At 34.7% G+C, this 14,485-nt stretch overlaps 1 protein-coding gene across 1 annotated transcript in view; it reads right to left on the bottom strand.

Moving 5' to 3' along the window:
* The window catches only part of ACTR2 (actin related protein 2), a 40,043-nt gene that overhangs the window by 16,924 nt on the left and 8,634 nt on the right, over positions 1–14,485 (bottom strand). The window contains exons 2-5 of the mRNA XM_079109828.1: positions 13,716–13,826; positions 6,864–7,079; positions 3,831–3,903; positions 114–250 (exon numbers count right to left, since the gene is read on the bottom strand). Of these exons, the coding sequence (XP_078965954.1) occupies positions 114–250; positions 3,831–3,903; positions 6,864–7,079; positions 13,716–13,826 (537 nt within the window). The remainder of the gene's footprint in view (positions 1–113; positions 251–3,830; positions 3,904–6,863; positions 7,080–13,715; positions 13,827–14,485) is intronic.

Genomic DNA, 14,485 nt, shown 5'->3' with positions numbered 1-14,485 from the left:
AAAACTGGGTAATATCAGATGGAGATTTACTAGAATCCTTATACATTGAATCTTATGTTAAATCAATAAACAAAATACAAAACTAGTTTCTATGGTAGTATCCTTTCACTTACCTTGATAAGATATCTGGTAATATCCCTCCCAGCAATATCCAATCTCCTGGTAAGATGAGGGAGAGAAAAACCTTCATACACTGGGCAAATGTGAGTTACACCATCTCCGGAATCCACCACTACACCAGTCAATAAACCTGCACAAGAACCAGGAGGTTTTAAATAAAAAGCGAAGTCAGAAAAATTAGAGATGACAAGTTTCAAATAAAGTGTAGAAGTCAAATGAGAAAATTAACCAAACAGGAAAGGTCTAGTAGAAGACAGCATTTCTTTATTATTTACTTATTTTGCACTCTGTTTCTAATACATAGATATTAAAGTCAGTGTTCTCTCTTGTGAGACTTTTAGTATAATCATGTCCCTTCCAAAGAAAATGGGAAGAATCAAACCCTGAGACCTAGGACTGAAAAACATAATAAATTATTAAAGTTCAGTACAACTCTTTCCAATTTCAGTATTTCTCTTTCCAATTTAACTTTTTTTTAATGTACTGGGGACTGAACCCAGAAACACTTTATCACTGAGTCACATCCCTGCCCCCTTCATTTATTTTTTATATTTCTCTGTTTTTTCAAAAAAAAAAATTTTAAGTTGTTAATGGATCTTTTATTTTATTTATTTAAATGTGATGCCCAGGGCCTCATCCAAGTCAGGAAAGCACTTTACCACTGAGCCATAACTCCAGTTCCTGCCCCTTTTATTTTTGAAATAGGGTCTCACTAACTTGCTTAGGGCCTGGCTAAGATGCTGAGACTGGCCTTGAACTTGCACAGCCTCCTGAGCTGCTGGGACTATAGGAATGACTGTGCCTGGCTCCAACATAGTATGGATCACTGACTTTCCTAAAAGTAAACTTTTCTAAAATATCAGGGATAACTTTTATGAAAATCACTGTGATAATCATGAATATTGCACAAAACAACAAGTTGATCCATCAATCTGTTGAAATCATGTAGTTCTTTATTGTTTTCTGGACACATAATGTATTTAAAACTGTGTTATTTTAGGAAATGCCTACCAATACTGGATGGCTAGAAATCTGAGAACAATTAACATTTGATTAGCCAAAGCATTACTTCAATTATAGAAAAAAAATTTAAACCTAAATATGTATTTATAATTTTACTATTATTTTAATTATTTGCTTATCCCTGAATAGGCTCTCTCCCTTTCTTTTTCTTTTCTTTTTTGGGGGGTGGGGCAGGAACCAGGGATTGAACTCAAGGGCACTCAACCACAATACCACATCCCTAGCCCTATTTTGTATTTATTTAGAGACAGGGTCTCAATGAGTTGCTTAGTGCCCTGCCATTGCTGAGGCTGGCTTTGAACTTGCTTCAGGAAGAAGATTGCAAGTTCCAGGTCAGTCATCCTCCTGCCTCAGCCTCCCAAGACACTGGGATTACAGGTGTGTGCCACCATGCTGGGCTTCTCCCTCCTTATTAGTATAAATTTGCATGTGCTGCAGTATCTAATTGTTTTTTTTAATAAACTTATTACACTACTTCCATTTTTACGTTGATATAATCTTTATTTTTTCCTGTGGTACTGGGGATTAAACCCAGCGGTATTCAATCACTGAGCTACATCCACAGGCCTTTTTATTTTTCATTTTGAGACATGGTCTCCCAAAGTTGCTTAGGACCTCACTAGGTTGCCAATGCTGGCCTCAAACTTGCAATCTTCCTGCCTCAGCCTCCTAAGTGGCTGGGATTATAGGTGTGCACCATTGCGCCTGGCCTAAAAGTTATTTTCAAGAAATGAAATAAAATTACCTAGTCATAAACAAACACTCCCTCCCTTACAAAATAATAAGTGATTTTTTGACTCCTCCTTCAAAGAAAAAATTTCTCAAAGCTGAACTAAAATCACCCTAAGGACAGAGAACATGTCTTTTTCTCTGCTACATTCTCTGTACTAAATAGCGCAATACACACACACTACATTTAGTTAATGAATAAAGCTTCTTTAAAAATTTAACCCCCAAGTATTTTCTATGTATCTATATGTAGTACAAAAGGTATTTTTAAAACCCAAAGTGTATTCTTCCAAGTTTTTACTAACCGATGAGTAAAATCAGATGCATCACCATAAAATTATAAAAGAACCAATCCAAGCAAAATACCCCATCAGTTCTTATACCTATGGCATATGTACTCTCATTAAGACTTGAAACTTAGCTCAGGTATTACCTTCTTCAGAAAGCTTCTTGGACAGGCTAAATCAAAATTATATTTCTGAATTTTTGTTTTCCCCATAAGTTCCTTGAGGGCATCTTTTACTTCAAATGCCTAAAAGGCTGTTGGCACATATTTGATAGCCCCATAAATTCTCAATATCTCTTGTTGAACTTATAAGTCCATCAAAATAAAAAGGGCTCTCCCCACATGGCCAAAATCTGATTCTAAATAGACAAGAAGGCAGATAATGGTAATACCAAGAGAACATAGTAGGTCTGAGACAGAACACCATAGGGACAAAAGGCAAATGCACTCCTGGGCCTTAACTCATGGCCTGACAGTCATTAAAAGATAGTATAATGTTTTTTTCTCTGCTCTTCCATCTTAATTCCTAACTTGTTAGCTATTAAAAGCTTGGAATGTGCCTTACCCACCCCCTTCAAACAACCTTATCAGCTTCAGAGACCAGGTGCATCAGTAGGGCCAAAACACTCTTGCCACGACTCTGACAACACTAAAGATTAAAAACTATTAAGGATTGGGCCCTTAAATCCTCACTTGCCATGTTTGTGCTCTTTTCTGTTTTCCACCTATGTGTTCTCTTAACAGATATGGCAACTCATCCTTATCACAAGACTGAGATGTTTATAGAGAATGTAGCATTAATATGAAAACCTGTCAAGACTCAGGATGACCACCTGACAGTGCCTTCCTCAGAGTTAAAGTGCTCTCATAGGAAAAGAAAAACACACCTTTGAAAGGTACCTAAAGCCAATAATATTCCTAAACCTTAGCCCACCCACCCGCTCCACCCCTGTGCCTGGTTGCAGATGCTCTTTCACATGAATAAATCTCCCTGTGTTCCAGAGGCTGCCTGGCACTTTCAAGGTCCAATGGGATCCAGTGTTTCTCTTACTAGAAGTCTTAATACAAAACTTGCATCTATTTGTTCTCTCCCCTACTTTCCTTTCTAGGGTCACTATGTCAAAGTTCCAGTGTCTGCCAGTCTCTTCCATTAAATCCACCTCAAAAAAAGAAGAATGCACTCCCAAATGTCTATCTTTTCCCTTTTATTCAACCTGTTATATATCTTGACAAGTGTGATTTTAGGCTAACCTATTAGATGTATGTGTGTGTGTATTTTTAAATCTCAAGCCAATTGTGAAGACAAATTCCACTTTATTTTCTATTGCATAAAAAATTAAAATAGTTTAAGAGGGAACATCCTTTTTTTGGGTTGGGGACGTAGCTCAGAGGCACAGAACTTCCCTAGCATGCTTAAGGCCTTGGCTTCTATCCCTAGCACTGCCTGCCCTTCACCAAAAATTAATCTCTTTTTACCTTAAATCCTCCTGTGTAGTAAAGCAAATAAAAGTATATGATATTTTACTTTAGAAATAACAAATTGTGAAAATATTTTGAAGTGTCATATATAAATAATGTGATTTTCTGGGATTTATAACTTAATGAGGAATCTAATTTCTCCGGCATAAAATTAATGGTGAATTAATTTTTTTAACAGTTGAGTATCACCTACCTTGAGCATACAAAGTCAGAACTGCCTGGATGGCTACATATACACCAGAGAACTGGTAAGTTTCAAACATTACCTGAAAATACAGGGGGGGAAAAAAAGTTGTATTTACAAAGATGCATAATACATATTTATATGCTTTCTTCACGCTCATAGAGAGGATCAGTTGACACCAAAATAGAATTAAAGGGACCTGAAAAGGGACCCGAAGAGTCTTCCATTCTAATCAGTTTCTCCCACCTCTATAAACTGCTGTCACAGAGCTCCATCTCCAAGCATTTGTAAGTGCTACAAAACAAAGATTTCTGAGTATATTGTAGTTAATAGCTAATTAGTGTGAAAGCAAGCTTCCTAAACTTCAAATCTTACCATTAAAAACAAAGTAGTAGGGCTGGGGATACAGTCTAGTAGTAGAGTGCTTGCCTAGCATGCAAGGGGACCCTGGGTCCAACTAATTCCTACAAAACATACATACTCACACACATACACATACACACACACACACACATGCACACACACAACCATGAAATAAAATGAGAAGGTGAAGACTTTTATGAATTGCTTTAACAAGATGGCAGGTGAAAACACTGCTTAGCTGTGGAGCGATAGTCCCATCTTGAACTAAGGCTGTAACTCCCCTCCCCATGAACTACATAGGAGGGAGTTTCCGTCTGCCCTCTCCAGTCACACTCATTCTCTGCAGCTCAGGTTAGGTGGGAACATCCTGCATTTCTTTTGGTAATCTCTAGTGAGCACTCCCTGACTTGTAGGGCCAACTGTTACTATGAATATCTAGATACTTAGAAATTTTACAATGGATCATAATGAAAATTATATAGAACTTAAATTTTATAACTCTGAAACATATATTCATCAATTAAACAACAAAATATTCTGACTAGTATTCTATTCCATCATCCTTTGAATAAATCTCCCTCCACAGGAAAGAAAATGGAAGAGTGATGCTATATATATGCACATACCAACTTGAAAGTCTGTTAAAATTTATTTATATTTGTAAGACTATTCAAGTACTTGTGAGCTGAGGATGTGGCTCAGTGGTACAGTACTTGCCTAGCATGCACAAGGACCTGGGTTTGATCCCTAGCACCACAAAAAAAAAAAAAAAAAAAAAAAAGGCATTCAAAATTTAATACAAAAATTAGTGACCACCTAGTCTCCAGCTAGCCAGGAGGCTGCCAGCAGGAGGACCACTGAGCCTCTCCATCAAAAAAAAAAAAAAGTTTTCATTCAGACTTTTAAAATATTGTCTAAAAAAATAAAGTATCATCTAACAGGAATTTCCTCTAGACCTTTTCCAAAAATTTCCTTCAACATCTAAACATATTCATAGAGTAAAACAAATTATGTCAAAAAATGGTTCATTTACATTGCATAGCAACTAGCAAGCTACTAAGATGTAGAAAACTATCAAAAAATTTCTACATCATATATAACAAAATGAAAGAGAAACTTGAAAAATTACTTTTCTAAATCATTAGAAATGTAGCTCTCGTGCTTTCTTTCCTCTCTGCTCACCTTACTAGCCTTTTCAGTTTCTGGCTGGATTCTCCTATCTCTCTGGTTCTTAGTCTTTTCACCACTGTCTACTCTCACTTTGGTGAAGAGTATGATCCTGAAGACTCTCAAGTTTATATCTCACATCCCAGACTTTTCTCCTGTATTTGATCTTCCATCTACAGCTATATCTTTGACATTTTTGCTTTGATGTATAATGAAGCCTCAAATTTAACATATCAAAACTGAACTCCTGATCATTTGCCTTAAATCCTGTTCTACTTTTGTTTTTCCCACCCACCTTAGCTGATGGTAACTATGTCCTCCAGTTACTTAAGTCAACACCTTCTTGACTACCCACATCTTAAGCTCCAGAAAATTCTTTGCTCTTACCTTTGCCCTTACAGAATTTGATCACGTCTCACTTCTACTACTTTCCCTGATCCTAACCACCAGTATCTTTTGCTTTAATAATTGAAAAAGTATCCAAACTAGTCTCTCTTCCACCTTTGCCTCCCTATGGTATACTCATAACACAACAGCCAAAGAAATCTGAATCTTAGCACTTCTTTCCTGTAATTGCCCCTCATTTCACTCAGAGTAAAAGTCTAATTCCCTATTTCAGTCAACAAGGCAATAATGTTACTTATTCAATGTTATCTCTTTCTGTTCTTCCATCAACCATACTCTTTAATCATACTAGCTCCCTGGCTGATCCTCTAATACGCCATAATGTTCCGACTTTAAGACCTTTACAGTGGCTACTCCTTGCTGCCTAGAAGGCTCTTTCCCCATATAGCCTGGCCAACTCCTTTATCCAGTCTTTGTTTAAACATCACTTTCACGTGGACCTACTGTAACCACAACCTATCTACAATTGCAACTGCCCACTCTCCTTAACTATGTATTTTTTCCTTTAGCATCAATTACCTCCTAACCAAAAGAAAAAAAGAAAAAATTTTTGGGCTGTTTTCCCCTGCTAAAATATAAACGTCACATCATCAGGATTTTGTTTATTAATCCCACTTAGAGTAATAAAGACTAGCATATACAGGTTAAGTATCCCTTATATGAAATGCTTGAGACCAGAAGTGTTTCATATTTTGGAATATTCATGGACTTTACCAGTTGAGCATCCTAATGCAAAAATCCAAAGTCTAAAATGCTGCATAGTCCAAAACTTCTTAAGGGTCATGCCATGCTCAAAATGTCTTAGATTTGCTGGGGCTGTGGCTCAGTGGTGGAGCACATGCCTAGCAAGTGTGAGGCCCTGGGTTCGATTCTCAGCATTACATAAAAATAAATAAAAAAATAAAGAAAGGTCCACTGACAACTAAAAAAAAAAAAAAAATTTTTTTAAGTTTTAGACTTCAGATTAGGAATGCTCAAACTGTAGAAAATACAAAATAAGGACATTTTTATTCCCTTTATCAATAGGAACTACAGTAAGAAAAAAAATTTTTGATTTAACATAATATCACAAAGATACACATATGCAAATCCCATCTAAAAACTTACCTCTACAATCTTCTCTCTGTTTTTGGTTGGGTTCATAGGAGGTTCTGTGAGTAAGATTTTGCAATTTCTGGTATCTATGTTAAGTTTCTCTGGTCCAAAGGTATAATCCCACAGATGTTTCATGTCATCCCAATTTCGTACAATGCCATTTTCCATAGGATAGTTAACTTCTAACATTGATCGTAATTCACTTGCCTCATCACCAACCATAAGATCCTAGAAAATTATAATATCAAAGTTTTAAACCAGTCAAATTTTTATATATAGCAACTTCAAAAAATTATATTCCCAAGATATTTCAGAAAACTTGGGAATAATTAATTTTAGTCTTTTTGGCACTTGTAGATAGTTTTTATTCCACAAGTTAAATCTTTAAGAACAATGTCTTGCAAAGTTTAATCATGGATAATAAACTTTAATGTACTACATGGGTTAAATCAATAAATTGACCTTACCTTTAATATATATGTTTCCAAAAGAAGAACATTAGCACAAATAAACCCCATATTTTCATATTTTGGAGGGTTTTGTATGAGGTTTCATCTGTTTCTTTTGCTCAAATGTTCAAAAAATAAGTCCTGTGATATGTGAAATAGCACATCAGGGAAAAAAAAACTTATAGAAAAATGCTCAATGCATGCAGCGTATTTTTTTGTACTAAATATCAAAATGATAAATGTTAAGTACTACAAAACATAATTTTGAAAGAAGCAAAAATAAAATGATTATTGCTCTACAGTAATGCATATATGTACCAATTAACTTGTAAATTTCACAAATTTCTCTCCAGATGTCCGAATTAAAATTTAAATTAAGTTCCTACATATATCTTATCAAGATGAATGTAAAATTTGTAGCAATATGAAAACTTAAACACATAAGGAAACAACTCATTTTAAAAAATGATCTCAAGGGCAACATTTTCAATCTTAAAATATACTAGAAATCTATGCTATCACAGAGGAAGCATAATACTCACAACTCTTGTCTCCAGTGAATGCATATTTAAGATGACCCACATTTGAAAAATCTAACTTTGTATAATAAGGCTAGCAATGTCCTAGAATCAAAACTAATTTTAACTTATTTAGGTATGTGAGATGTTAATATTAATTTTTATATGTGCTGATGAATTCAATTTAGAAAAGCAATATAAGAAAGTTACTAATCATTTAATACAAGTTCAGAATACAGGGAAAAGAAGAAAAGCAGCAGAAAAGTTAACATGAGATGATTTAAAATAGAGCTTTGAGGGCTGGGGTTGTGGCTCAGTAGTACATTGCTTGCCTAACATGTGAGGCACTGGGTTCGATTCTCAGTACTACATATAAAAAAGTTAAAAAAACAAAAAAACAGAGCTTTGAAAAATATGAGTATTACAATTAAAAATATTAGATGTAAAACCAAGATAAAGAACCTATTAAAAAATAAACTAGGGGCTGGGGATATATCTCAGTTGGTAAGAGTGCCTGCCTGCCTTGCTTGTGTAAGGTCCTGGGTTCAATTCCCAGCACCACACGCACAAAAAAAGAAAACGAAAAAAGAAAAAAAGATACTGATTTCTGAAAGATCCATTAATGCAACACCAAAAGGGAAACAAAGTGAAAGCACACTATGGATGCTCATTCAAACTTTATGCTGCAACCAATTTCTTATAAAGTTAATTTTTCTGCAACTTAATATTAAAATTTCTTAACTACTAACCAGAATCTTCAGGGGAAGAAAATGCAAAACTAAAAATTCTGTGTTTGTGAACTCTAACCAATGGCATATGTTGAAGCATTTAGGGAAAAAGTATACTATGTCTGCAACTTTGAAATCCATCAAAACATATGATGGTTTGTTGGATATTTACTTGGATAGACATGTGATAAATCAGTAAATATACATTAAGATCAGAATTCAGGTGACAGGTATATGAGTTTCACTGTAAAATTCTTTTTGACACTGCAGCCAGGTGTGGTGGTACAGTCCTGTCATCTCAGGGACTCAGGAGGTTGAGGCAGGAGAATCACAAGTTTGAGGCCAGCCTCAGCAATTTAGCAAGGCCCTCAGCACTTAGCAAGACCTCATCTCAAAACAAAAAAAGGAAAAAAAATTTAAAAGGCCAGGAATGTAGGTCACTGGTAAAATGTCCCTAGATTCAATTCCCAGTTAAAAAAAAAAAAAAAAAGAAAAGAAAAGATCTTTTGACATTTTTCATGTTCTCAAACACTGTTTAATAAAATGTTAGGGAAAAAAATCTATTCATACAAGCACGTATACTATTTTTGGTTGTTAACAATACCTACTTTTGTTACTTACTTTCCTCAATAACAAATACACTTTCCTTGTGTTGTATAATCAATTAGATAATTAGTTGTTTTAATATTAGCTGGTTTATAATCACTATTATTTCAACCACTTGGAATAAGTCTGATATGATTTCAACAGAATACTTAATTTTTACTCCATGCAACAACAGGAGCTTAAATATGTCTGACCTAATGCCAACTAAAAATAAAAGTCTGTTCATGGGCTGGAGTTGTAGCTCAGTGGTGAAGTGCCTGACTAGCATGTTTGAAGCACTGGGTTCAATTCTCAGCACTGCATACAAATCAGTAATAAATAAATAAATAAAATACAGGCCCATCAAAAAATATAATTCAAAACTAATAATAAAAAAAGTCTATTCATGTATATACTTCTACAACCAGACACACAATAAAGAATTAAGTGAAAAAAATATTTGGCACTGAGTGTCCTCAGCCCTCTCTAAATATAAAGGACATTTTAAATGGGAGAAAAGAAGTATTAGTTTATTCGAAAAACTGCAAAATTTCTTGAGTAAAAATTCAAAGCCATGTGTGGGGCGTAAGCTTATAATCCCACCTATTTTGGAGCCTAAAGCAGGTGAATACTAAGTTAAAGGCCAGCATGGGCAACTTAGTAAAACACCGTCTCAAAATAAAAAATAAAAAGGATGGGGAGGGTCAGGGACATAGCCCAGAGGCAGAATGCTTGCCTAGCATGTGCCAGGCCCTGGGTTCAATCCCCAGCACTGCAAAAAAAAAAAAAAAAAAAAAGGATGAGGATGTAGCTAGGTTGTAGAGAGAGCGTCTGGGTTCATGCTCTAGTACTGAAAAACAAAAAACAAAAAACTTAGAACAAACCATGCTGGTAGCACATGCCTATAATGCCAGCTACTTGGGAGTCTGAGGAAGGAAAATGGAGAATTTGAAGTCAGTTTCTAGCAATTTAGTGAAACCCTCTCTCTATCAAAATAAAATAAAATAAATAAAAACCTAGAACATATAATCTTCCTTACTACCCTTCAACTTTTAAAAGTCAAAAATGTGCTAAGTGACATGGCACATGCCCATAATCCCAGCAACTTAGTTGGCTGATGAGGAGGATCACAAGTTCAAGGACAGCCTTGGCGACTTAGCAAGATCTTGCTCAAAATAAAATATGCATTTAAAAAAGGATTGGAGATACAGCTCAGTGGTAAAGCACCCCTGGATTCAACCCCCAGTACTGGGGCAGGGGCGGGGAAAGATGTGTTCAGTAACTTGCCCTTATATCTCAGAACAAAGTTATAAACAATCAGAGCAGCCTTCAGATTTTACCATCTGCCCCACAACCATCACCTTTTACTTGAAAGAAAAAGAAATCAAAGTAACTTTCTGGGACTTTGTTTCAAAGGCATCTACACTTTACCAAAAGCAGATAAAATAGATTACATATCTGTCAAATATCACTGTGAACAATGTCACTTCGATTAGAAAACAGAACAAATACAAGCTTAAAATCACGATTACATCCCTAGATAGAAATCCCGCTTAAAAGAACTGTTCAATTAAGCCTATCCTATTCTCTACTCTTTTCAAGATCTTTTCAGGATTTTAAGATAAGTGCATGACTTTTATTTAGGAAAAATATATGAATATTCACTTTTAAATGTTTTTGTCTATTCGAAACAAATTTTCACAGTTACTGCTATTAATTAAAATATATAATTAAAAATACTTGATATTAATCTTTGTCCAAGTAGCTAACAAACATTATACTAAAAACAAACCCAAAAATATCTACTAAAGAAGCATTTAGACTATTACAGAAAAATATAATGAGTCAAATATCTGAGATAGGCCCAGAAAGCTTCTAGGTGAAAAGAAAAAGGCACCACACAATGGTATCTACTTGGGAGTGGGGGGAATTTTGTTTGTGGGGAAGCCTTACAGGCGCTTTACCTTTTCCTTATTATCCTCAGATAATATGGTCAAATCTACTTATCCGTAAGGATGATATGTGAAATAAGTCATTCTTTTATTTCTCTTTTTCCACTTATGATTCATTTGCATCTCAAAATTTTACTTACTTTATTAAGTACATATATGATACCACACTGAATGCAAATATACACACACAAGGTATGATAAGTAATGTTTACTTTAACGTCAGTAAATAAAATGAATTTATCCAAATGTAACAACTTCACCCCAATTTCCTGGATCACACTGATCCTATATAAAGCCTTGGTTTCTAACATTATGCACACCACATTCATTTTAATTATAACATTTATCTACAGAAAAACAAGGAAAACAATTCAAAACTATGTTAGTAATTAGTGCTTGTTTGGTCCATTGTATGCAATCAGGAAAGTATAGGACTTAAATTAGTTGCTACCAAATTGAAGCAATGAAAAAAGGTTAAAAATTAAAGTACTTAAAATAAAAATATGGAATTACCCCCCTCCCCAATACTAAAGGGACACAAAACAACAACTACTGTCCCACCAAGCAAAAGTGGAAAACAAACAGCATGTGTGTAACCTCACTTACCATCTTTTTGTTATTCTACTTCAACAGGTCAAGAAAGGTGAAGAAAGAGAAGGTAGAAGTAAGAGTCAGAAAAGGCCTAAATAAAATCCTCACTGAAATTTTTAAACATACAAGCAACAGAGACAAATTAGGTTGTGGTCAGATGCAGTACTACTATATTATTTTATGGAGTTAATAATTAGGGCCAAATTAACATGGACAGTTATTACTCCTAAATGAAAATTAACTAAACAAATGATTTAAATTTCCATTTTTTCAGTCTAACCATCACATTTTAGCTAAGAAGACACACAAGTATAAGTCTATCTACAAAGCACAGAAATTCCAAAAAGTGGTTTAATTCATTACTGAATTTAAGAACTTTAAGGAATATAAATGACAATAGCAAGGTATAGCTGAGTAGGGAGAGAGGTAGACAGTCGGGGGCTTTTTGTTCAAGCTCTAGTATTCAAATTAAATTTGACACAGGTCTCTTTGTTTTTTATTAGGAAAAAAAACACTTCAACTTAAAAGGTTTAAAAAGACTGAGCAGAGTGAAAAGAACCAAGCCAAAAGAACACAGAACCATGTCAGTAAATACTAGGGAATTCCCTGGCAAAAATGTCTTATCAGAATATCGACAAGTTCGATTTCTATCACTTGTCCTTAAAAAGCAAGAAAGTGGGCCTGAAGAGATGTGTAATTATTTATGCCTAAGTTGAAGAATAAAAATGGTTATACACAATGTATCTTTATGCCTCAAAAATTTATTGTCCATAAAGAATATAAAAAAGACAGATACTAAATTTAAAAAAGTATTACTTTGAAACAGTAGTTTGTCCTTACCACTATTTTTAGCTAAATTTCAAGTTGAAGTTCATTTACAATAGAGTTCAACTAGAATGGAAGGGGTTCACAAAAAGAGAATGAGAAAGCCCACGTACTTCCCCCAAGAAAAGACCCTTTTCCAAAAAGCCTTATACTGACTGTGCCATTTTAATTTTTGTTAACATAACAGAGGTCAGCATTTACTACCTTGTCTTTAAAAACTTAACACAGAACCTAAGGTTCCGTTTGTATTTTTATTCACTGTGTAACTCAATCCTCTAGTCTCAACAGTAGAGACCTACCAAGTAGCAAATCTCTACCACCTATTATCGCCTCCCTAGATATTTCACACAAATGTCCCAAGAGGTTCACCCTCATATTTCAAAAGACTCATGATCTAACTGTTCACTGAGTCTTGCTAGGCTGTCCCAAAAGGATCAACAATACTAGTGTGTTCACATAGGATTCACTAAAAGAACCCTTCAATTCTACTGCATTCTGTTTAATTTAATCCCTAGGCCACCTGCAGAATTTAAATTCCCCTGGTGACCTTTCTAGTTCTGTTCTAGTTCTTTCTTTCTTCTAAGATAATGTAACTCCTACTTGATTTTTAATCCTGAGAAAAATCTCTCATCCTTCATGTGGAGTCTCTCTCTAGTGGTTAGTATAGCGAGTAGGCAATGACAACTGTGCTTCCTCTCCTTATGGTACTATAAATAGTGCAAGGCCAAATGATTTGCATAGCTTCCTCCAGCACATTAGGGAAATAAGTTGTTTTATTAGTGAAAAGAGGAACCAATGAGATTTACATTTTGTGTTTTCCTAACTGTATAAAAAAGTATGGGGATACGACCAGGAAAACATGAGGGGAAAAAGACTTAAGTCCCAAAGAGACACTAAGATATAATGACAAATATATAAAATTGAAAGATGTAAAATTACCAGGCTGATTCCTTTTAAAAATTAAATTATGTAACGACTTTAAGTCACTAATATTGTTTTGTATCAATGTGAAAATTTAAGTATTATACTCTACAAACTAATGGCATCAAGCCATAAAAAAATTAAATTAACTTCAGTTTTTATGCTTTTGTTCAGGTATTAATATAAATAAAAAATATGAGGAATTCTCTTTTCATAGCATCATATTTTAAAACAACTTAACTCAAAAAACACCTCACAGGTCTTGATGTCATTTTAACAATAAATAAAACATTACCTTGATTTCAATGTTTCCCACTTTGGTGGTTGATCTGATAATAGGTCTTCCAACCAAAGCTGGGAAGATGTGTTCTGGAAAGTTAGAGCCTGCATATCCACACTTCACAAACTGGAAGGAAATAGCAAAAGCAGGTTAGGGTCAAGGTATTTACTATATTCATCTAAAAACATTACCCAAAAAACACCTTTTGTATTATACACATTATTTTAAATTTTCAGTGCTTTCAGATCACCCATTCTATTTCCAGCAGCATCTCCTTTCATGTCTTGAATGGCAATACTTCCCAAATTCACGCTTATTTACCAATTAATTGCTTAATCAGTGTTTAAAAGCCCCACTATGGGGAAAGCCCCACAAGAGCAGGGAGCTAAGAACATTTCATGCTGTAACCTGATGTTTAAAGAGGCCCTGGCACACAGTGATCATTCAAATAATATCAAGGTATGAACAAATCATCTCTAAAATAAGAAAACCAAATGGCATCTGGACTAGTATCAGGTGAAAATAAAAATCTATTAGGCATTTTTGGCTATTTATATTTTTACACTTAGGTAAATATATTTAGTAATGTCAAGTAACATAATTTCAGGCTGGGATGTGGTAGAGTACTTGCCTACCTAACATATGCAAAGCCCGGAGTTTAATCTCCAGCACCACGCACAGGCAAAAAAAAGCACTATAGGCTCACATTCATATAGTGTCCTTCTCCATGGGCACATCAATAATCCTAATGTTTCTATTTTATATACAAGAAACTGATATTTCAG

The sequence above is a fragment of the Sciurus vulgaris genome (assembly GCF_902686455.1).
Source record: "Sciurus vulgaris genome assembly, chromosome: 14".
In the NCBI taxonomy this organism is placed as follows: domain Eukaryota; kingdom Metazoa; phylum Chordata; class Mammalia; order Rodentia; family Sciuridae; genus Sciurus; species Sciurus vulgaris.
The sequence above is the reverse complement of the archived record's forward strand: the minus strand, read 5'-3'. Positions and strand labels throughout refer to the sequence as shown.